The sequence below is a fragment of the Cucurbita maxima genome, unplaced genomic scaffold (assembly GCF_002738345.1).
Source record: "Cucurbita maxima cultivar Rimu unplaced genomic scaffold, Cmax_1.0 Cma_Scf00005, whole genome shotgun sequence".
Taxonomy (NCBI): Eukaryota; Viridiplantae; Streptophyta; class Magnoliopsida; order Cucurbitales; family Cucurbitaceae; genus Cucurbita; species Cucurbita maxima.
Window position 1 is genome coordinate 2,936,437 of NW_019272021.1, and position 21,606 is coordinate 2,958,042.

A 21,606-nucleotide genomic window follows, 5' to 3' on the forward strand; every position below is an offset into this window, starting at 1 on the left:
TTTTTTTTTTTTTTTTTTTTTTTTGGTTAAGGAACTTTTTTGCTTTGGATATCAAACTCGACATTTTATGAGATCAGTGGAATATAGCAAAGAGAGGGGGAAGAAAGCCACTCGCAAAAGGAGGCTGCAAGAAACCCTCTCCAATCAGCCAAAATGTCAGCAGTAGTGTAATTACTTGTAAAGCTAGCTGCTACCTTGAGCTATAGATGGTGTAGATATATGAATTTTTCATTAAGAACTTAACATCTACTCCCTATTTTATGATGCATTATTCCTGTGACAGCTTTTCGACCGCTCTGGTATGTTATATGGAGAGCTTGCTAGATTCGTCTTGAGACTGCTTGGGATTAAAACAAAACCTAGGAAGGTTCAAAATGTGGGTCCTGATGGGCTTCCTCTTCCTGGAGCCCCCCATCCTCATCAAGGCCAGAATTCGATCGAGGGACCGAAGGCCTCTCCTGATGTTCCGTGGGATAATGTTTGGGGGAATGGTTCCCAGTAAACGGACAGAGTTGCTTGATATTTGAAGGTAACTAAGCTTCATTCTTTTCCTTCCTCAAGGCTTTATAATTAGTAAATATCTTCAAGAAATTGCCATCGCTGCAGCTGTTCGATTATTACAATACATGGAAGATCTTAACAGGACAGAGAACTGAGGTGATCCCTAGCCTGTAATAGCAGCAGGAAGATTCAGCAGAGATCCCTGCCTCTCCCATGGCTTCGGCTTCCGTTGCGTTCTTCGTTCTCGAGTCTGAGAAATACCATAATATGAAATTGTGAACTAAGCTGTCTTTGATCTGGAATACAAGTTGGTTTTACTGGTTCAGTTTAGCATTATTATTTGTGCGTGATGGATGATTGATGATGAATAAAACACAGGAAAAAAAAAAAAAAAAGACTTGTCTGAGAGTGAGCATGTTTGAAATCTCTTCTTTCCTCTTTAATTAACGTTTTATGATTAAATGATTGTGTTTATTTTACACGTTTTGTTCAAATTTTTATAATATGTTTATATACTAATCAAATAAGCATTTGATGTTTGTAATTGATCTTAATGATAGTTGTGCCATGTTGTGCCTGATCTTAATGATATGTTGTGGTATTTGATATTCAAGTTTTATTATTATCAAGTATGTATTGTGAATCAGTAGAATTTTTTGACCGAACAGTGAATATATGTATAATAAGACTAGACCAATTCGATTTTGATTGAACCCAAATCTTTGATTTTATGAACCTGCAAACTGAAACAACCCTCGGACGATGCAATAAATCACCGATCGATCCCCCGAGAGTTAATACCCATATAGATCTCCTCTAGTGTGTGTTATATACATATATATATATACAGAGAGAGAGAGAGAGAGAGAGAGGAAAGGAAAAAAAAGAGATACTACTATACAGAGACTGAAAATATACATACAAAAATCCACTGTGAAATTCCCGAAGATGGCTTACCCCCCAACTCCCACATAAGAAGAACACCAAAGAACATCATCTCATCTAAGAATCTAACTCAGTACAAAAATGCAGTGACCATAATAAAAAATAAAAAAATGGGCATTGGGAAATCCAATCCTTCCTCTCGCTGGCCTGCAAATCAATATCATTTCACATCAACGCAACTCACCCATTGCTTTAAATGTAAGCCAACAAACAAAACACAAACCATACCACCATTGTTTCTCTTAGTCTCAGATGTTGGCAGAGCAGGCAATGACATCTCTGTGCAAATACAATACAAGGCAAAGACATCGTCAAACTAATCGACCAATCAAAATCTTATGTCGAACTTTTAAGTCTAACTTTTTCGATCAATTACCAGGGGCACAAAGAGACAACGATGAAATTGAGGATGATGAAGGCCACGGTGCTGCAATGTTATCGGTTAAATCACAAGTGAAACTAAAGCCTGTTGATTTGTCAAATATCAGATCTGAAGGCAGGCTCCGAAGAAGACATCCTAAAATTTGGAAAATAATGCAACTCAGAAAATTTTAACACACGTTTCTGTAATACTAATTCTTCATCGCTGAAAAAGAAAACGAAAAGACGATAGCAAGACTCCATTGAAATGCGTTGAATGACAATCTAAATTCTCCGACACTAAATTCTTCTTGTGTCTCTCAACCTCCCTCTCAAATGTTACTTGGAAATATCTTCCAATTACCAACAAGTTGCACTAAAAATTACTCATAGGTTCATTGATAGAGGAAGAAAGAGCAAGGATCAATCACTTGAATAAGAAGAAAAAAGCTTCGAAACGGAGAAGAAGAGCGAACCTTGCTGTCCATAGGCTGCATTTTGATTCCAGGCAGAGGCACATAAATAAATTGGAATGTTAGACAAGATGAAACGGTTACGACGGAGGAAAATCTGATTAACAATGCAGTAGCATTATTACCTTGAATGCTGAAATCTTTCAAGTCGACATCACACAGCTCATAAACATTCGTCATGACCCCACCTTTTCGCAACATGGATCCGAACATTGTTGCACAGATTATAGCTTGTTTATTGGTAATTAACATCTGCTTTTGGATCCCCGCAATGTAAGAATTCAATGACTTGCAGCACGAAGGACTCGGAGCAGCAACATTGCGGCAATCTTTAATTACTTCTGAAGGCTGCTCAAAATCCAAAGGACAAGCTGCACAGACAACACTCATTTCAAGTAAGAAAGCATGGAGTAGGAATAAGGAAAGGTAAAAAGTAATAGTTCATAAGTTTGACAAGCACAGTCTGTTAGTAGGAAAGGGGAAGAAGACTGAGAAAAATGGTCAATCAGCTGAACCCAAAGACTCGTACGTCCTGCTTTATGGATGTCCGTTATAATTATTCAGGTTCGTGTTCTAATTAGGTTCTCTTTATTTTTCTTCTTTCCTTCAAGAAGACTTTAAGAACAATAAAAGGAATAATTGTGCAACCAAAATAATGTATATAGAAGGTAACGAATGCATTAGCCATGTTCCCCAATTTAGTTTAGCCACAAGAAATTCAAATCTTTGCTAAAACGGAATTCGCATAGTTAAAAGTCGTATTTTCGTATGAATATTTATGTATAAGCACTCTAGTGAAGATATAAAGATCAAATAGAAAACACTGATAAGCATCAAACCTTTGTTAACTTTGCAGGAAGATAATATTCGAAATGCAGTGTTGGCAGCATCTGAGGAGAGTTTTCTGGAAATATATGAATAAACAACCCTTTTACAATCATTTATCGAGTCCATATGATTAGGCTGCGCTGCTACATTACTACTTGTATCAGTAGAAAATTGCCCTCCAGATATCTGAAGTGCAGCCTCCATGATAGCAGGCTGACATATTGGTCTACAACACTCCTTGAGAGGATCAACAGTATCACACGCATCCAATAATTTGCTTACGTTAACTAATTTTTCAAACATCGCAACGTCTGTCACTGGACATGACCCGCCAGTGAGATTTGAAGATTTGACAGAGCAAAGAGAGGGTATTGTCTGATTAGCTCCTCTGCTGGCTAAGATACTAATGATATCTGAAAAACAATCATTAGCAACTGCCTCTTGCAGAACCAACTGTTCAGACGTTAAGCCGTAGAAACCCTGGAAGATATGGAGCAGGCTACTAAGCTGTGGACAGCAAATAGCATTTCCTACAAGTGCTGCCATAGGCTGAGAACAATCTGATGCTGTTTTGTCCATAGCATTTGATATAACAGAAAAATTTACAGGGCATCTCCCCGTTAAAACTGGTTCGTATCTGGTAGGAAAAGTTGGATACATTGGAGGTAAGGATTCATTTGGATAAGGGTATTGTGGGATAACTGCAGGTGATATCTCTATGGGATCGAAGACCACACTACTAGGTGACTGAGCTTGCTCTCTCATGGACAAAACAAGACGACGCTGAACCACCGTTGCTAAGGCAACTCCATCATGAAAACTGGATATGCAGATGACAAGCAATAGTAATCTGTGACACATATTACCTGAAATAAGGTAACAACCAGCATTCAGTATTGCATTTTTTTTTTGTATTCTCGTGCTCGCTTAAAGCTAAGGCCAGCCTTGGCAGGGAAAGCAGACATACCATTCAGATAGCTATAGCTTACAGTATGAAAGCAGTCCATCATTCCATAAGCTTCCAGGGGGCATCGACGTAAGCAAAATAATCCCCGATCGTAATCTTCTGAGTTTGTGGAAAATGCTCTATAGCATATTAAATATGCCAATGCCACCTTCAAGCACAGGATTCTAAATTTAAACAATACACCATACATGATAAAAGGCAACCAAGATAACTAGAAGGCAAAGGAATCACTTTATTTTAGCATGCTTTCAATGAATAACAGCCACTGTAAATTCACCAACTACCTTATTTGCAGGATGATCACAAATATTATCCATATATACAACTTTATTGTCATCCTTTCCAGCTACATATAGCACCAAAGACCAATAACATGATTGCTTTGTTCTTAGAAGTCTTTTACTTTTAGTGTTATAAACACAAAAACAAAAACATTGTAGATGCCCAACGAATCAGCCCATCAGACAAAAGGGATTGATTTCTTAATTAAACTGCAAAATTTAGTTTGAAAGGTCAAAGTGAAGTTCAAAAGATTATCTTAAAGAAACTTCAAGCTTAACAAGTTAATATTCACAGACTACTTGTCAAGTATAGACTACAGAAAGAAACAAAAGTACACGCACGATTCCCGATCGACATAAGCACACAAAAGTTTAGAGCAGAAAAAACCAAAATTTAGAAACCCTAAACAATCGGAACTCACATGAATCTAAATGCATAAACCAGTTTTACGGCGACCTTTTTAAACCTCCCGCGAATCCACAGCCTAAGCATCTTGAAATGGCTAACTCATGATAAACAACGCGCAAAATAATTCCAGAAAACAAAAAGAACAGCTTAACCAAACAGCATCAAAATCGAGCTTCCACTAAAAAGAAAAGAGCAGACCATCACCATCTTTTTCCTAGCCAAACAAACAGGAAACTACCCACTTCCAAGGAAACAGACCTGAAGAAGAAGAACCCATTGAAGAACTCCTTGCAGCGATTAAACGAGCGTGAGCTTCGGAATCAACAGGGCAAGCGCCCGGAAATGGTTTCCAGATTCAATCGGCAGGGAAATCGAAGGTGTGGGGGTACTAAATCGGAAAAAATGGCGGGGGTGGAGTACCGGAAAGAGGTGGGAAGAGGATTACCGGGTCCCGGCAAGCATAAAGGCGAGAGTGGGTAGTGGAGAGAGTGGGGAGGGGAGAGTGGGGGAGGGAAAAAAGGCAAAACTTTACCTTTGTTTCACTCATTCGGATCTGGGTTAAGGGGAAAAAATGGGTCTTGTCTGGACTTTGTTGGATCCGAATCCAATGAGAATCTTTCCATGGTGGGGAGTGAGTTTGAAAGCTTGACCTTTGCAACATATCCAAATTCATTTGACTTTCTTTCTTTCTTTATTTGTTTATTGCTCCATTTGCTTCTACATATAAATTAGGGTTCTTTGTTCTTTAGAAGACATTTTTTCTTGTGTCGGAATAAAAGTAGGAAAATAAAATTTTGACACTGGTGATTTGATTCAATGGTTCAGTTCTATCCATTTTTTCATATATTATAAACATTTCAGTTCTTTATTTTCAATTTATAGAAAATCGTACCAAAAATGTATATATCAACTTACAAAAATCTTGAAACTACTTTTACACCTCATTTTCGTAGCAACGACATCAAGTGGTTCTCTCTCTTATAATAGTACCACTTGTCATTTGCTTATAAAAATGTCTATCGAGGTGGAGATGAGGATGTCTCAATCCTTGTTATAATTCTTGTCCTCGCAAAATTTTTCATTTAATTTTGTAAAGTTCAAATCAGAGATCGAGTTTTCTGTAAGAACTTATTCTTCATTGGTTGAGGTTTAGATTTAGTACCATTTTTGTCCATTAGTTTTTAAACTCGACATTGTAACCCTTTACCGTTGGAAAAAATGATTTATTTACTTCCACCCGTCAATTTTTCGTAACGTGATAAGACTTGTTTTTCTTTCCGCCCTTTTCTTTATTCCTCCTCCCTTTCTTAACTATTGATATTTCCGCCCTTTTCTTTATTCCTCCTCCCTTTCTTAGCTATTGATATAGCCCAGATCAAAATGTGCAAAATGCAAGTTTCTCAAATATTATAAAATGGGAATACGGTTACTTAAATAAACATACTAATATTCAGACTTTGAACCCTTGTTAGTTATTAAGTGGTTGATCGTTGAGCCAATATAAAAATCGCTCAATGCTAGCTAACATGTACTCCTTTGAGGTCAGAGATTCAAATAGCATACCTCATATAGTAAAGCATGCCAAGAAGAATTCATTACAAGTACCTCAAATTTTGTACATTGTAGTCGCCAAAAATTCAACGGTCACCTGCAAAAGAAGACGACATTCTTAGACAAAATTTCTCCATAAAGAACCGAAAGGACTATTAAACTTTTGAATTTCCATTGGAAACTCACCAAGCGAGGGGCAAAAAGGTTATGATTTTTCAAAACTGCAGGACAAAGAATTAGATTTGACCAACGTGCAAGGGAACAATTAACATTTCAAAACATATCAATATGTAAATGCTCATCAAGTTATATCAACAGTTCTTTTAATTTGCAGATGCAATGTATTCAAGAGATTATAAATTATGTTTCTTTGAGGATGTAAGGAATCTCCAGCTAAAAAAATGTTCTTCTCTCCTTCCACTTCAATCCAACTGCAACCAGGTGGCTTTCTGAATTCCCTCTCTTTCATCAGCCTTCTTACCTCAAGGACCCCGTCCCATTTAGCATCTGCAGCGTAAAGGTTTGACATAACCACATAATTTCCTATATCATCAGTTTTAGTTTCAAAAAGGTGCTCTGCGGCAACAAGGCCCAACTCCACTTCATGGTGAGTCTTGCAGGCACCTAAAAGTATCCCCCATATATTAGCATCAGGCTCGATGGGCATCCCGATCACAAAAGAATATGCATCGTTGATTCGGCCACCTCGTGAGAGGAGATCCACCACACAAGCATAGTGTTCCTTGGTTGGTTTGATGTGATGAACCTCTTCCATTGAATGGAATATGTCTAAACCTTGATCTACAAGACCAGTATGACTACATGCAGATAAAATGGAAGTCATGACCACATCATCCGGCTTAACCCCTGATTCTAGCATGTTATTGAAAACCTTGAGTGCCTCCTCTCCCCTCCCATGCATTGCATACCCACTCACCATTGATGTGTACATAACTAAATCCTTCTGAGAGCTCGATTCAAATAGCTTACGAGCACAATCTACAACTCCACATTTTGCATATGCGTCAAGTAAAGCTCCGTCTAAGCATACATCCTCAAAACATGATCTAACTGAATATCCATGACATTCTTTCAACTGGCGAAATGATGCCATTTCATTGCATAGGGGTAGAAGGCTCATAATAGTCACTGCATCCGGTTTCATACCCTCATTTTGCAACCTATGGAGAAGTTCGAGAGCATCTCGAGGACTATTATTCTCAGCATAAACCCGTATCATCAGATTCCACGTCGTAAGATTAGTCTCAGACATCCCAGAAAATACTGAAAGCGCATCACTGGGCGACTTACAATTAACATAGCAAGAAATCATCGAATTGCATGTCACTAAGTTTCTTTTTCCTGATGAGCCTGCAAAAATCTGTAACGCATAATCTATATTACCACATTTCGAATATGCATCAAGAAGAGCATTGAGTATAGTAGGACCAGAATCACCCTCAAGGAAACAAGCTTTAACTGAATAACAATGAGTCTCCTTAACCATCCTTCCTCCTAAAACTGTAACGCAAAAACTGATTATACTCAAGATAGTAAAATGATCAGGTTTGAAACCTTCCTGCAACATCCAGCCAAGGAGATGCAGGAATTGAGTATGGTTCCCAAACTCGGCAAAAGCGTTAAGCATTGAATTCCAAGATATCAAATCTTTACCAGAAATCATGGAAAATGACTGAAATGCTGATTTTATATCATAACATTTTGTATAGAAGTTAATTAAAGCATTTCCAACTGTTAGATCTTCACTCAGAATAGGATGACGAATAATATAACCATGGATCATTTTCCCCATTCCCAAGTTTTGCGAGTATGCACAAGAAGGTAAAACACTAATTAAAGTTATAGAATCAAACTCAATCCCTAAGCATAGCAACTTGCAGAAATGATCTACAGCTTCCAACCACTTATCATTTAATGAATATCCAGAAATTAAAGTATTCCATGAAACTAAGTCTCTCTGCTTCATGCGCCAGAACAAGATCTCTGCTTCTCTTATCTGTCCAACCCTCAAATAAAGGTTCATCAATGCATTGCAGACGAAAATATCTTCCATCAATTCAGTCCTACGCTGCACATAACCATGGATCTCTTTTCCAAACCTGTAGGAAACATGCTTACCAAAGGAAGCACAAACAGGTAAAATACATGCAATTGTTACATAATTTGGTTCTATGAGTTCTTTCAGCATCAGTCTGAACAAGTGTAATGCATCGAACATTAAATTCTTTTCTGCCAAAGCGGATATTACAGCATTCCATGAAACAACATCTTTGTGAATAATGCTGTTAAATGCAGCATATGCATCGTTCTGTGACTGCCCAGATTTTGCATACATTGATATGAGAGCATTTCCAACAAGAGTATCCCTTTCCAATCCAGTTTTCATAATATGTGAATGTATGCTCCTCCCAACAACACCTTTCCCTACACGAGAACATACTGGAAGAATGGTAGCAATTGTAATTGCACTCGGCTTCACTTCCCCCTCTGCATGCATCTTAACAAATAATCTCATAGCCCTAGTATCATGTATTTGGGACCGACAATACCCAGATAAGATTATGTTCCAGGTAACAACATCACGGTATTCCAACTGTTCAAATAATTTCCAACAATCATCAAAAGCACCACATTTGCCATACAAGTTCAGCAATCCCTTGTACACAGACTGGCATGCTAATTCCCCCTGTTTCACTGTATAACCTTGAAGTGTCTTTCCTACGTTGATGGCAAAAAGGGCAGCACATGATTTGAAAACAGCAGCAAAAATGTGGTTATCGGGTTTCAAGCCTGATGAGCATTGGAACTTATGGACAAAAAGGGACAAAACTTCTAGGTGTTTTGCATTTAAACAAAGATTTCCAATCATCGAAGTCCATGACATGAAATCCAGTGGAAGCATATCTAGGAGGGCTTTTACATGCTTATAATCCAATCACTGGAATCAACAAAATTAGTCGGCTTGCAACCCCAATCAATGCCTTCTTGAATCGAGCCTAGTAACAGGGGCCTGTAATTGTTTATCGGGACACCAGATTCAAGTATTAGATAGGCTAGCAACATCTAGGAAGAAGTTTTTCTTTGTTGAACTTACTTTTGATCTACAACTTTGACTGCTATGACTGGATACTAGTATCTAGTTCTAAAATTTTATTGCAACCTGATTCACCATACTAAACGCATAGTTCCAAAAAAAAAAAAAAAATTCAATAAGAAATCATATGTTGTAAACTTCATGTGCTACTAGACGAAATAAGAGATGAATGAAAATAGACCATTAAGCCTAAGAATTACAGCGATTGTTGGAAACTGCATTCTGAAATAACATTCCTTCTGTACAAAAATGTAAAGAAGGATCAACAAAAAATTTGTCCCCAACATACTAACGTAAGACTTGAAAACACAATTGAACGATCAATAAGCTATTTCAAAACTCATAAACTCGGTCAGCTTAAAAGTTAATCAATAACAAAATGGTGAAGAATTCCAAAGAAAACATTTAGAATGACAAAGAACTCAACTGCCATTTTTACCAAAAAACAAGGCAACGTTATCACAAATATTGTACAAATTCTGCATGCTCGACATTATCACAACCTAAAGTCTTAACACTCCAGTCTAGTGAACCATTTTGTAGAAATATTAAACAAAAGAAGAAGCAAGGCTAACCCAATCAATACAAAAAGAATACATAAACCAGTTAAATTTTACCGTTCTTCAACATTCGAGACTTAACACAATTCCCGATAAACATAAACACATAAGAATTTAGTGCAGAAAAATCACAATTCAGAAACCCTAAACAATTAGAACTCTTCTGTCATAAACCCTAACACATAAATCCATAAACTAGTGGTATGGCAATCTTTTTAGAGCTCTTGCGAAACCCTATCCCAAGCATCTTCAACGCGCAAAATGATTCCAGAAATCAAAAGAACACCTAAACAAAGGAGCCCATATCCATCTTTATCCAAGTGAACAATGAGAAAAACAAACCGAAATTAAAGAAAACACACCTGAAGAACATGAGCATGAACTTCGGAATCAACCGCCAAAAGCATTCCTAACAATCTTACTGGATAAGGTGCAAGTATTTTGTAGATTTTTATCGCCGGAAGTAAAGAAACTACTTAATATCGTAAAATAATAATTTACAAAAAATTATAACCTCAAACATAATCCTAAACTAATTAATTCGCTAAGTTAATAAAAATGCCTTCAAGTTTTTTTATTAAATTTTCAAATAAAACTAAAAAAAATACTTTAATTTCAAAAATACTCTTATATTTAAGAAATATATATTTTAAAAATATCTTTTAATTTGGACATATTTAAAAAATAAGGTTGAATTGACATAGTTAATTAATACTCTTAATTTTTTTTAAAAGAAAATTAAAAAATACCTTTTATTTTTTTTTTGGCAAAGAATAAAATTTTAAAATATTTTTATTAATAGTAAGTAATATTATATTTTTAAAATTTAATAATAAATTTTAGTGGGTTAAATTCAATAAAAAAAAAGATTAATTATCAATTTTTTGGGTATAATCCTTGGGGTGACCAAACGGCAGCGAGACGGAAGGATGCCTCCTCCGTTCATGAAACGTTCTAAAACTTGGGACTGGCGCCACGTTGCTTAGAATGTGAATGAGAACACACGTGCCACGTGGTAAATATATATTATTTAATTTATAATAATAATAATAAAAAAAAACTAATTCGTCATCAATGAAAATTCAATTGTTCCAGATTTTTCCATTTTCGTTTACACAACTCCGTCCACCGCCCACCGTCGCTTACAGCCGTCATTTTCCATTTGAAAAATCCTTCCAAAACCCCTCGAATTTTCCCTTTTTCTTTCTATCGAAGGAATCATTTACAATTCCTTCTTCCAGAAACCGCGTCGCCTTTCTCCGATCCCAATCCAGATCTATCCCTATAAATACCTCCCCCTCCACCATCATCTCTCAATCGAAAATCCACCATGGCCGGAGCTTCTGAACATCCTAAACCAACCGAATCTCAGGCTTCCCCTGTTCCGCCGCCGTCCACGGAGGAGGAATCAAAGAAATGGGGGACACACGTTATGGGGCCGCCGGCGGCTCCCTCTGAGCATCCGGATAACCAGAAGGCGGCGTTCTGGAACGCCGAGGATCAGCAGAAGATCCACCATCATCCGTACGTGCAGTACTCTCCGATGGATCATCGGCCGAGCACTAACCCGTTCGAGCCTGTGGTACACGCCTTCAATTCGTGGAGCAACAAAGCAGAGACTATGGCGCGTAACATCTGGCACAATCGTAAGTGAATTTGGTGATGGATTGAAATTAGCGCTGAAATTAGGGCTTTCGGATTGTTTATTAAGGATTTTGGAATTTTAATTTTGCAGTGAGGACTGGACCGTCGATGTCGGAGGCGGCTTGGGGTAAATTGAACTTGACGGCGAAGGCTATAACGGAAGGGGGATTTGAGTCTCTGTTTAAGCAGACTTTCGCGACGGAGCCAAATGAGAAGCTGATGAAAAGCTTTGCTTGCTATCTCTCCACTGCGGCGGGTCCGGTGGCCGGAACTTTGTATTTGTCGACGGTGCGTCTGGGTTTTTGCAGTGATCGCCCACTTTACTTCACTGCTCCCTCTGGTCAACCGTCTTGGAGCTACTACAAGGTAAACTCATACCCAGTAGTATAATATTGTCTACCTTAAGCATAGGGTTTTCGAGGGGCCTCATGCTAGTGGAGAATAATATTTATTTGTAAACTCACCATCATTTTCGGGCTCACTCTCAACAATCCTCCTCTCAAACAAAGTAGATTATAGAACATCCATGAGACCTATTGAGCCCTCGAACCGTCTCTTCTTAATCGAGGCTAGACTTCTTCTTTAAAGTACCCTATTTGTTCCATATTTGAGTCACTTTTTACTACCTCTATACTCACAATTTTTTTTTTACTAAGTCAAGGGTATGACTATAATACCATATTAGGAATCGGGAAAAGCCTCATTGGGCCGAAGGATCTTGGACTCCCGCTCTAACAATTCTTTTCTACAAAATTATGAACATGATATTGAATGTAGTTCGAAATTCTTCTCTACAAAATTACGAACATGATATTGAATTTAGTTTGAATGAAAATTGATGTGGTTGGGATTGGGCAGGTTATGATACCGCTGTCGCATATACCAGCAGTGAACCCAGTGACGATGCCGGGAAACCCATCGGCGAGGTACCTCCAGATCACCACCGTGGACGGCCATGAGTTTTGGTTTATGGGTTTTGTGAATTTCGAGAAGGCAACGCACCACCTCTTGAACGCCGTCTCCGTCCATAATGCGCCGCCGTTTGCCGTCTGACCGGACATTCTTTTCACCATGCTGAGCATTTCATTATATAGATATTTTTTTTCTTAAATTGTGGCTTTCTTGTATTATATGTACTTTTTGTAGCTTGCGAGTCTTTTTCACTCCCATTGTACTATTGCTAGTATAGCATAAATCATAAATCATTTACTTTTGGTTTAATTGAATTGCATAATGGTTATAGGTTTTCACAGAGTAACGTGTTTCGTCGTGAAATTTCACAATCCACCTTTATTGAGGTTAGCATTCGATGTGAGATCTTATGATCTATTTCTGTCGTTCGCCAGCGGCGTCCTCGTTGGTGTCTCTAGTACCATTTTGTAACTATCCAAATTCATTGTCTGTTTTAGATATTGTCTGTTTTAGTCTGTTACGTACTGTCGTCATCTCATAGTTTATAATTGTGCATGTTAGGGAGAGATAATGTATTAGGATCAGTCCCATATTTTACAAATAAATATTCAATAGAAGATCAATTTAAGATTCAATTGATAATTAATTTGTTCCCTTTCATTCATGGTAACAAAAATTGATAATAATAAATAAATAAATTTCCGCTAGGAGGAAATAAAATAATTACAATTTTTTTATTTGATGTTTTATATTTTATAACTAAATAAAATATTATTTCTATAATTAATTGTAAATATGGAGACAAAATCTTACTACATTATCTTACATTTTAAATTAAATAGGATTAAATACATATTTAACAACAAAATATTTTTTTTTATATAGAATTTTATAAGTTTAGTTGATTAATAGATTTATTATTATTATTATTATTATATTTAATTTCATCTTTATTTTTTTACCTCTTTTTCAGCCATCATCAAAATAAATTTGTAAGTTATTTAAATATTATTTAAATATATATATATATATTGAATTTACATGTAAGTAAATAAATGAATGTTCTACATATTAGCATTATATTTTTATTAAAAATAAAAATGATTTAAATAATTTAGAAGACGAACTCAACTAAATATTTTATTTGATGATTAAGTTCATTATTGAGTTACTGGAACCCTAAACATTGGATTAGGTTAAGGTTGAGTTTAAAAATGTTACAAACTAACCCACGAACAGACTATCGAAGTCGATTTTTCGATATTCCACTCGACTAGTCCATTTCCATTTGAAAAAAAAAATAAAAAATTAAAGGGTAGTAAAAACATGTATGTAGCAAAAAAGGTAAAGATTATGCTTGTAAAATACAAATTAACAATAATTTGCTACCTCCTGTTGGGGGTAGAGAAATATCAGGGAGCGCAAACGGAGCATGGTTCGGTTGAGCGAACATGAAGAACAGTGGCAATGACAGTCTTGGCGGTGAAGATCGACAAGCAAAAGAGAGCACAATCTCAAATCTCGATTCTAGATTCAATCAGACCCTCAGAAATGTACAAGGGTACTAATCTCAATTCCAAATAACTCTTGTTTCCAAATCTTTGATTTCCTGCCCTTCTCTTTTTTCCGCCTCTCCTGCTTTACTTTTCACGGGATTTGAAATCCTAGTCGGCCGAGTAAGATTTTGATCTCTAATTTTAATTATGGCTCGTTTTTTCCGGATGTCATTTTTTTCTTTTAATCGGGTAGCTCCATAAATTCTACACATTCTTCATGCGCATCGGTTTCAGTTCCTCAACTCTGTAAGCTTTTGATCCTCAGAGCCTCTGCTAGATTGTTGAGGAAATTTTCGTGGGTTCTTTAGATCTTGTTATGTGAGCTGTGGCTTACTTGGATACGATCTGGGTTCGATGCCGTTTTGCATTTGGTTTCTGGGAAATTTCATTGTTAGTTTATTAAGTACACATTGGGGCTGTTAATGTTGACACCTGTGGTTGGTAATTTCATTCAGATACCAATTACTTTGAATTTTGATAATCGAGTTACAAAAATTGGATAACTATCTTGTTGTTACTTTGTAAGTGCTCCAATTCATCAAAAGTTACCTGGTGGAGTCTACTTTGTTATTAATTACGTCTATTATCCCAGAGACTGTTGTCTGTTAAAGATCAAAATTCCTTTGCTTATGACATCACATGCTATGAGCTTGAGCTTCTGGTTTTGTTCTTATATTTTTCTTATTAAATTCTTAATCACACATCTAGGATCTCTGATGCAGGCTGCTTAAAGGCCGCAGTATTCCTGGTAAAGTATTGCTAACTAGAAGAGCAGATGTGCTCGACTCCTTGAGTGTATCAAATAAACCGTCGAATTATTCAAGGAGCTTATCGGATAATGATACTGGTACAAGCAATCACATTGCCAAATCTGAGGAGGTGAGACTGGTTTGAAAATTTTCATATTAATTTAGTTATAATCTTTTTTTTGGATGACACAGCGCATTATAGTGAAACTCTCTCTTTCAATATAGGAAGATCTTCAGATTATAAATAATAATTCAATTGTTAATAAGTCAAAATCATCGACATCTAACACTGAGGATCTTACTAAAGAAGTCCAAAAGCCAATAATGGGTGCTAGAGCAACAGATTCTGCAAGGGTGATGAAGTTCACAACGCTGCTCTCGGGGACAACAATCATATTAGGTATGCATATGTATTGTTTTAAACAATCCTCCCCCCATCTGGAAGTTACAGATACCTATGGACATTTGAAAGTAGGTAAAGGAACAAGAAACACATTGTGGTACTTACGTTTTATTGTTACAGCTTGACATAGATGCGATGGGCAATTAGCCAACTCTAAAAAGTAGTTTCTTATTAGTTTTGCGGCTGAAAAATATGTATGTAAATTTGCTCCCTTCTATTTGCTATGCAGACAAGTTGCGGGAGCTAGCGTGGAGTGGCATTCCCCCATATATGCGCCCAAATATATGGAGGCTTCTTTTGGTAAGTTGGATGATATACTGATTTTGGCTTAATTTCTGATTGCTTGATAAAAAGCAGGATTCCTTCTTCCTTTTTTTTAATATTTTTGGATGATTAAGGCCGTTCTGGAGCTAATATTGAAGTCTAGTTTCACAGAATAATTTATAAAAACAGGTTTCAAACTGAAAGAAAATAGAAAAAGGAAGCAAAACTAACATTTGTTTCCCATTTCCTTGTTGTTTTCTAAGTTAACTATTTATATCATCAATTTTATGTTTAAGCAGACACCGATTTGATATGTATTATAGTTTTAAATTTATTCCTAGAAGATGTAAATGTGCAAGAATAAAAGACACTTTCTAAATGGTTTCTTAATTGAAAAACAACAAAAAATAATTTCTAAAATTAGCTTGCAGAACAGAGTTTTAAAACAAAATTTAGACAAAACAGGGTTTTGAAACAATTTAATGCAGTGATATAAGAGTTTTCATCAACTTACTGTACTATTTTTGTGAAAAGAGGAAATCAGATGCATATGAACATGATTTGGGATGAAAGAAATGCCTATTGAATGAATTACTTTCGCCAAATAACATTATGGTGGATGTTTGACATCAGGTTTTAATTAGTATAAGAGTGAATGAACATGATGTGGGGTGGTATATGGGATAGGTAGGGTGCGTAGGAAGCATAGTCGTCAAAATTAAGTGGTTCTATATAGCGTGGTTTAGGAGATACAAATAGAGGAAAATATTCAGTTAAAATAATTGTGGAGAAAGATAGTCCTCTTTAAGTTATCAGCCTTTGTGTTTCTCTTTATATGGTGTTATACAAAGAAACTTTACTATTTTCGTACTTCCTACTTCAATTTTTGGCTCCTCACAAATGGGTATTACAACAATAATTCTAACCATGGAAGACGAGCATTTGAAACATAATTGGATGGATTGGAGGCAAAAATTTAATCTACTTAAAATTCTTGAAGATAGGAAATGAAAAAGATGAAAGCCTTAACAACATTGATCTGGGAAGAGAAAACTTGACCGTTCTCATAAAGTTGGAGCAACTTCGGAGAAAGATGATAGAATAGAAGTATCACACAGCACCAATTGGCCAATAGATTACTAAGGAAGAATTTAAATGAAGGATGAATTTTCCCCCAAATAATGGCTTTTGTTTGCAAGTTACTTCTGAGTGGAAGAAATCTGAAAACCATTTAGTGATGAAGAGGGCTGGTCAAAATTGAGATGAAGCAGTCACTTGTTGCCCAAGAACAACTAGAACTGAAAGACGAATAATCAAAGGAGGAAGAGATAATTTTTGGCTGAATATTTTTGTGAAGTTTGGGTGACATGAACATGGAAAGATACAAGATGTGGTATTGGATGCTCCTTCAGAATTTTTTTAGATATTACTGAGGGCCTTCCTAAGTTTTTGGAGTCTGCAGGTTCCTTGTCCAAGTAAGTGTTTGTTTTATTATTTTTCATTCATTTGGGAGTTGGAGCAGCCTCTATAGCTGGATTTGTTATGCTTCTCTCTTCTGGCTTTTGTCCATTGGGCAGTGGTTTAGATGCTGATTATGCATTAACTTAGTTTAGTTTGAGTAATCTTCCGTGTCATGGATTTGCTTCTGGGATTATTGTGTTTGTTCCTCCCCAGGGCGTGCTCTGTTCTTCATTGTTTTATTTAGTTTCTTGTATTTTCTTGGAGTTCCTTACTTTTTTGGTTTTGTCTGATAGAAAATTACCCATAGACTTGCCTACCTTCATCTTGAACTAACTTTGAACTTGTCTGATAGAAAGCCTTCATTTGCTTGTCCACAATTTAAATATGCACTGACCACAGGGCTATGCACCACCTAATTCAGATAGAAAGGAGGGAGTTCTACGAAGAAAGAGGCTCGAGTATCTTGACAGCGTTGCACAGTTCTATGACGTTCCTGATACTGAACGTTCTGATGATGAGATAAACATGCTCCGCCAGGTAATGACTGCCAAGTTAGTGCTGAACTTTATAATATTATTCTCTAGTTCTACCAATCCTTGAAATTTGCTTTTTGTTAGATCGCTGTTGATTGTCCTAGAACTGTACCTGACGTTGCTTTCTTTCAACAAGCACAAGTTCAGAAATCTTTGGAGCGTATTCTCTATACTTGGTAAATAATTATCCCTGCCTTTATAGCTGTTTTTTGTACCAAGTGACAAATTTCTTTGTTCGTTATTTTATTACTATTATTTCGTTATATTATTCATCACTAGAATTTTGAGGGGAGATCTTTCTTAGAGACATGTTATTGTATAGTTGAATACGGAGGATCGAATTATTTATTTATTTGAATACGTAGTATCGATTTTCCTATTAGGAGCTTGTGAAAATCGCTTCAACGGGAATCAATTATCGAAGGATATCATTACAAAATTTAACTTGGGGTTTTTGATGTGATCAAAAGTTACATGCGAAGTATCAGTTTAGTTATTTATTTACATACAAAGTACATTTTCCTTTTTGAAACTAGGGAGTCAATTTTTATTTATTGGCGTAAAATGTTCTTAGTTATTCTATATGTAGACACTGTCCGAGCTGTGGAACATTGCACGACATTGTCATTGATGTATTATATATCATTTACCCAATTATTTTCAACCCAGGGCTATTCGGCATCCTGCGAGTGGATATGTTCAGGGAATAAATGATCTTGCTACTCCATTTTTAGTTGTCTTCTTGTCAGAATACTTAGAAGGTGGTGTTGAGAAATGGTCCATCTCTGATCTATCTCCTGACAAGATCACAAACATTGAGGCCGATTGCTACTGGTGTCTTTCTAAATTGCTCGATGGTATGCAAGATCATTACACGTTTGCACAACCCGGAATTCAGAGGCTTGTATTTAAATTGAAGGAGCTAGTTAGGAGGATTGATGGTAAGTCTCTTTTGATCTCCCTCACAGCCTACAGAATTGGATATGGTAAGCCGTTCATTAACCAATCTTGTGTGTTCCTTAATTTGGCCAGAACCTGTTTCAAGACACATGGAGGAGCAGGGTCTGGAATTTCTTCAATTCGCTTTTCGGTGGTTCAACTGTCTTCTGATACGCGAGGTATGCCACGCCATTTGTATATATACTTCTGCATTTTCTTCCAGTCACATTTGTATAATGCAATGTTGATGGTTTTGTTTTCTTCCATCAGATTCCTTTCCACCTTGTTACCCGGTTATGGGATACTTATCTTGCGGAAGGGGATTCATTGCCAGATTTCCTTGTCTACATATTTGCCAGTTTTCTTTTGACGGTAAGGACATAAAATTATGGTTTTGTTTTGTTCCATCAGATTTCCTTGTCTACATATAGTTAGCACGAGCATTTTCTAGATCACAATGTATTTTGAAGCAAAAGCTACTCGTTCTAACCAATGGTCACATAGAATTTCCTAGGCTCGACGAATGTATTTTCATTCGACATGTTATACTCAGGAACGACACTTGTTCTGATAATTTGATGCAGTTGTAAATGGTTTGAATGGTTTACATCACCATGAGTGATCCTAAGATTCTGATCTCTCTGAGTTCTTGTTTAAAATAATGAGTGAAGATCTTGTTTGTTATAACATTGGCTTAGAGGTTCTTTCTACATACTTTTCAGTGGTCTGAAGAGCTGCAGAAACTTGATTTTCAAGAATTGGTGATGTTTCTCCAGCATGTTCCAACTCAAAACTGGACCCATCAAGAGCTTGAGATGGTGCTTTCAAGAGCATTCATGTGGCACAGTATGTTCAACAATTCTCCAAGACACCTTGTTAGCTGAATGGGATTTGTTATACTCACTCACATTAAGGTTGGCCAATTTTTCCCTCCTTTTTCTCTTCTTTCTTGAATGGGATTTCTGCTGCTCTTCTTGTGTGAGGAAACGATTCAAATGTTCTGCCATGTATCATTTGTATTTTCTGGGCAATTGTTTGTAGATTTACCATATTTGACGGAGTAAAATACATGTTTTTGTTTAGATCTAATGAAGTTATCTATTAGAAGAATGATGGATGGTTGATCTTGACATGCTTATTTTGTCTATTATGTTCGAGAGATTTTGATCGTCGAGCTCAAGGAGACGAGTATCCGTTCTACTATGTTTATGTAATAGCAATTTAAAGGTTAAAACATCATTTTAGTTGTGAAGTTCATTCAATTTTTATCTTTATACTTACAATTGTCCAAATTTAGTTCTAGTTACTCGGGTTGAATATAAATTATCACTTATGAACATGTATGAACGAGGATGAGACTCTTGGACTGTATGAATGGAAAAGAAACATTTTAGTTATCAGAGGCTCAAAACTCCAATACATATGAGATTTCCATAGACGAAATTGAAGAACTCAAAGGCTCAGAAGTCCAAAACAATGATCATCCAAAGAACACACTCATGTTTGCTCTAAAGATGTTCACTCCTAAGCATTAACTTTCATTTAAAGCAGTAAGAAACAGAGAAGAGTACCTCAAAAATCAAACACAGATTAAAGAATTTGAAGTTTCATCAGTTTCTGTTCAACGTCCCTGAGGAACTTCTCAGGAGAATCCAAGAACTCAGCACATTCTTTCTTGACCACTGCAGCAAACTCTTCCCTAAATCTCTCAAGATTCTTGATCAAAATCTTGAAAGTCAATTTATCTGGAGTACAACCTGATGCTTTCATTAATTCATATGTCTCAACAGCTCTTTCCACCATGTCTACTTGCAAATATGCTCCCATCATCTCATTAAAAGCTCTTGTGTCTGGTTCTAACCCATCCCTTTTAAAATCATGGAAGACCTCTTCAGCCATTTCAATCATTTTGTTCTTTCCCATCATTTGAATCATCACATGGTACAAGTTTAAATCTGGCTCGTACCACTCTTCATTCCGCATGAATTTGAAGACCTAAAGCCTGAATTCAGTTAAGATGAAATAAAATTTGAAGTGGTAGAATTGCTATAGGCTGCAGAAGAGAATCAAATGTATGGCTCCAGTGAACTTATTGCATCAGAATGTCAAATAATTGAAGTTCTTGCAAGGGAAAAACCTAAAACAGAATAAATGATAGCGAAAAAGATGCAAGAACATAGCTACAATCGCACCATTAGGCTTTTCCTCATCGTTGTAATTGAATCCCTGATAGTTATTGCTTGAAAAGACGCAGACGATTAAACCCTAAACCTTGAATTCTAAGCAACCACTGCTATTGAGTTGAACTAAAGCCAGCCTCCAAGAGAGTTTAAGGTATAATTCGATCAATCTCATAATTTTAAGGGTAAGATATCTAGTTTTTACAATATTCCGAGACGATTAACAGCAGTAAGCAATACCTGAAGCGATAGTTCCAGTTCATTTTGCCTCTGTAATTCAGCCAGAGCATCAAACAAGTCTGCTTTCAGCAATCTGCTAAGCTTGCTATTGATTACGTCTTCCATTTTGGAGGCGGATTTAGCGAGCTTGAGCGACTGAACTGCTTGAATAGACTCAGTGGAGGGCACCCTTGACTTACCTAAGGGCTTCCTCTGGCCCTTTCTGAGGCCACAGATGATATTTGGAGGTGGACCTGCCGTACAACAATGGAGGGTTGGATTTGTGAGGTTTTGGCGGAAACCCAATTGAGGTAAATGGAGTTGAAGACGACCCATTAGCGTAGATTTCATCTCGACTGCCCTTTTGCGAGAAACTCAGTTCAGTGAAGGCGGAATGGTGGCCTTACGCTCCAGTTGGGGTCTGCTTCCACGAAATTATTTTCTAAAACCATATTTCAAATTGAAGATCTTTATACCCAAAAAAAATTAAATCTGAAGCCTTTCTTTTCTTATAAAAAAAATAATAAATTATACAAAATACATTTTCTAACCTTTATTTTATTAAAAAAAAGAATTGGACTAAACTAATAAAAATATCCTTTTATGTCTTAAAAAAAAAATCCCTAAACCTTTCAAAATTTCAATAATACTTTTGAACTTTTAAAAAGTTTTAAAAAAAATATGAAATCAAACTAGTATTCCAACTAGTATTCTAACTCTAATTTTTTTTTTTTATTAATACTAATCAGTACTATG

General features: G+C 36.4%; 6 protein-coding genes across 9 annotated transcripts in view; 3 read left to right on the forward strand and 3 right to left on the reverse strand.

Annotated features, from left to right (window-relative positions):
- Nucleotides 1-944, forward strand: part of LOC111479052 (peroxisomal membrane protein 13-like) — a 4,508-nt gene extending 3,564 nt beyond the window's left edge. Inside the window, exons 5-6 of one of the 2 annotated variants that reach the window (XM_023123516.1) lie at nt 284-529; nt 644-944. In XM_023123516.1, coding sequence (XP_022979284.1) covers nt 284-502 — 219 coding nt within the window. In that variant the 3' untranslated portion in view covers nt 503-529; nt 644-944. Of the gene's footprint in view, nt 1-283; nt 530-606 lie in introns of both variants that reach the window. The other variant, XM_023123515.1, reaches the window with a different exon arrangement.
- Nucleotides 945-1,374: 430 nt separating this feature from the next.
- LOC111479050 (uncharacterized GPI-anchored protein At1g61900-like) lies at nt 1,375-5,299 on the reverse strand. 3 transcript variants are annotated; one of them, XM_023123513.1, is made up of 9 exons: nt 5,023-5,299; nt 4,359-4,565; nt 4,075-4,222; nt 3,119-3,973; nt 2,405-2,650; nt 2,283-2,297; nt 1,823-1,963; nt 1,675-1,725; nt 1,375-1,593 (listed from the first exon to the last, which is right to left on the reverse strand). In XM_023123513.1, the coding sequence occupies exons 2-9, from the start codon at nt 4,389-4,391 to the stop codon at nt 1,517-1,519; spliced, it is 1,566 nt and encodes a 521-aa protein (XP_022979281.1). In that variant the 5' UTR covers nt 4,392-4,565; nt 5,023-5,299; the 3' UTR covers nt 1,375-1,516. The 3 variants fall into 3 exon arrangements, with proteins under 3 accessions (XP_022979281.1, XP_022979280.1, XP_022979282.1); XM_023123512.1 differs by having other exon boundaries at nt 4,356-4,565; XM_023123514.1 differs by lacking the exon at nt 4,359-4,565.
- A 1,263-nt stretch (nt 5,300-6,562) lies between these two features.
- LOC111479049 (putative pentatricopeptide repeat-containing protein At5g08490) lies at nt 6,563-10,477 on the reverse strand. The gene is made up of 2 exons (XM_023123511.1): nt 10,353-10,477; nt 6,563-9,346 (listed from the first exon to the last, which is right to left on the reverse strand). The coding sequence occupies exon 2, from the start codon at nt 9,236-9,238 to the stop codon at nt 6,617-6,619; it is 2,622 nt and encodes an 873-aa protein (XP_022979279.1). The 5' UTR covers nt 9,239-9,346; nt 10,353-10,477; the 3' UTR covers nt 6,563-6,616.
- A 594-nt stretch (nt 10,478-11,071) lies between these two features.
- Nucleotides 11,072-12,849, forward strand: LOC111480057 (GEM-like protein 5). Its single transcript, XM_023124999.1, has 3 exons — nt 11,072-11,636; nt 11,726-12,000; nt 12,493-12,849. Exons 1-3 carry the CDS (start codon nt 11,321-11,323, stop codon nt 12,685-12,687), a joined length of 786 nt encoding a protein of 261 aa, XP_022980767.1. The 5' UTR covers nt 11,072-11,320; the 3' UTR covers nt 12,688-12,849.
- A 1,079-nt stretch (nt 12,850-13,928) lies between these two features.
- LOC111479569 (TBC1 domain family member 22B-like) lies at nt 13,929-19,579 on the forward strand. Its single transcript, XM_023124285.1, has 10 exons — nt 13,929-14,107; nt 14,825-14,981; nt 15,077-15,251; nt 15,484-15,554; nt 17,379-17,516; nt 17,597-17,688; nt 18,182-18,453; nt 18,545-18,630; nt 18,722-18,823; nt 19,174-19,579. The coding sequence occupies exons 1-10, from the start codon at nt 13,998-14,000 to the stop codon at nt 19,333-19,335; spliced, it is 1,365 nt and encodes a 454-aa protein (XP_022980053.1). The 5' UTR covers nt 13,929-13,997; the 3' UTR covers nt 19,336-19,579.
- A 247-nt stretch (nt 19,580-19,826) lies between these two features.
- Nucleotides 19,827-21,220, reverse strand: LOC111479570 (pentatricopeptide repeat-containing protein At1g62350-like). Its single transcript, XM_023124286.1, has 2 exons — nt 20,872-21,220; nt 19,827-20,446 (listed from the first exon to the last, which is right to left on the reverse strand). The coding sequence occupies exons 1-2, from the start codon at nt 21,199-21,201 to the stop codon at nt 20,042-20,044; spliced, it is 735 nt and encodes a 244-aa protein (XP_022980054.1). The 5' UTR covers nt 21,202-21,220; the 3' UTR covers nt 19,827-20,041.
- Nucleotides 21,221-21,606: the final 386 nt, after the last annotated feature.

Excerpts from the sequence above, each read along its gene's own strand:
- LOC111479050 (XM_023123512.1), bottom strand. The coding sequence starts at position 4,391 with ATGGATAATATTTGTGATCATCCTGCAAATAAGGTA. Across the intron at positions 4,223-4,355 it reads ATCATCCTGCAAATAAGGTA|GTGGCATTGGCATATTTAAT; the intron begins GTTGGTGAATTT and ends CTGTGCTTGAAG. Across the intron at positions 1,594-1,674 it reads GACTAAGAGAAACAATGGTG|GCCAGCGAGAGGAAGGATTG; the intron begins GTATGGTTTGTG and ends ATTGATTTGCAG.
- LOC111479049 (XM_023123511.1), bottom strand. The coding sequence starts at position 9,238 with ATGCTTCCACTGGATTTCATGTCATGGACTTCGATGATTGGAAATCTT.
- LOC111480057 (XM_023124999.1), top strand. The coding sequence starts at position 11,321 with ATGGCCGGAGCTTCTGAACATCCTAAACCAACCGAATCTCAGGCTTCC. Across the intron at positions 11,637-11,725 it reads GCGTAACATCTGGCACAATC|TGAGGACTGGACCGTCGATG; the intron begins GTAAGTGAATTT and ends TTAATTTTGCAG. Across the intron at positions 12,001-12,492 it reads CGTCTTGGAGCTACTACAAG|GTTATGATACCGCTGTCGCA; the intron begins GTAAACTCATAC and ends GGGATTGGGCAG.
- LOC111479569 (XM_023124285.1), top strand. The coding sequence starts at position 13,998 with ATGAAGAACAGTGGCAATGACAGTCTTGGCGGTGAAGATCGACAAGCA. Across the intron at positions 17,517-17,596 it reads AGATAAACATGCTCCGCCAG|ATCGCTGTTGATTGTCCTAG; the intron begins GTAATGACTGCC and ends GCTTTTTGTTAG. Across the intron at positions 18,824-19,173 it reads TTGCCAGTTTTCTTTTGACG|TGGTCTGAAGAGCTGCAGAA; the intron begins GTAAGGACATAA and ends CATACTTTTCAG.
- LOC111479570 (XM_023124286.1), bottom strand. The coding sequence starts at position 21,201 with ATGAAATCTACGCTAATGGGTCGTCTTCAACTCCATTTACCTCAATTG. Across the intron at positions 20,447-20,871 it reads AACTGGAACTATCGCTTCAG|GTCTTCAAATTCATGCGGAA; the intron begins GTATTGCTTACT and ends TTCAGGCTTTAG.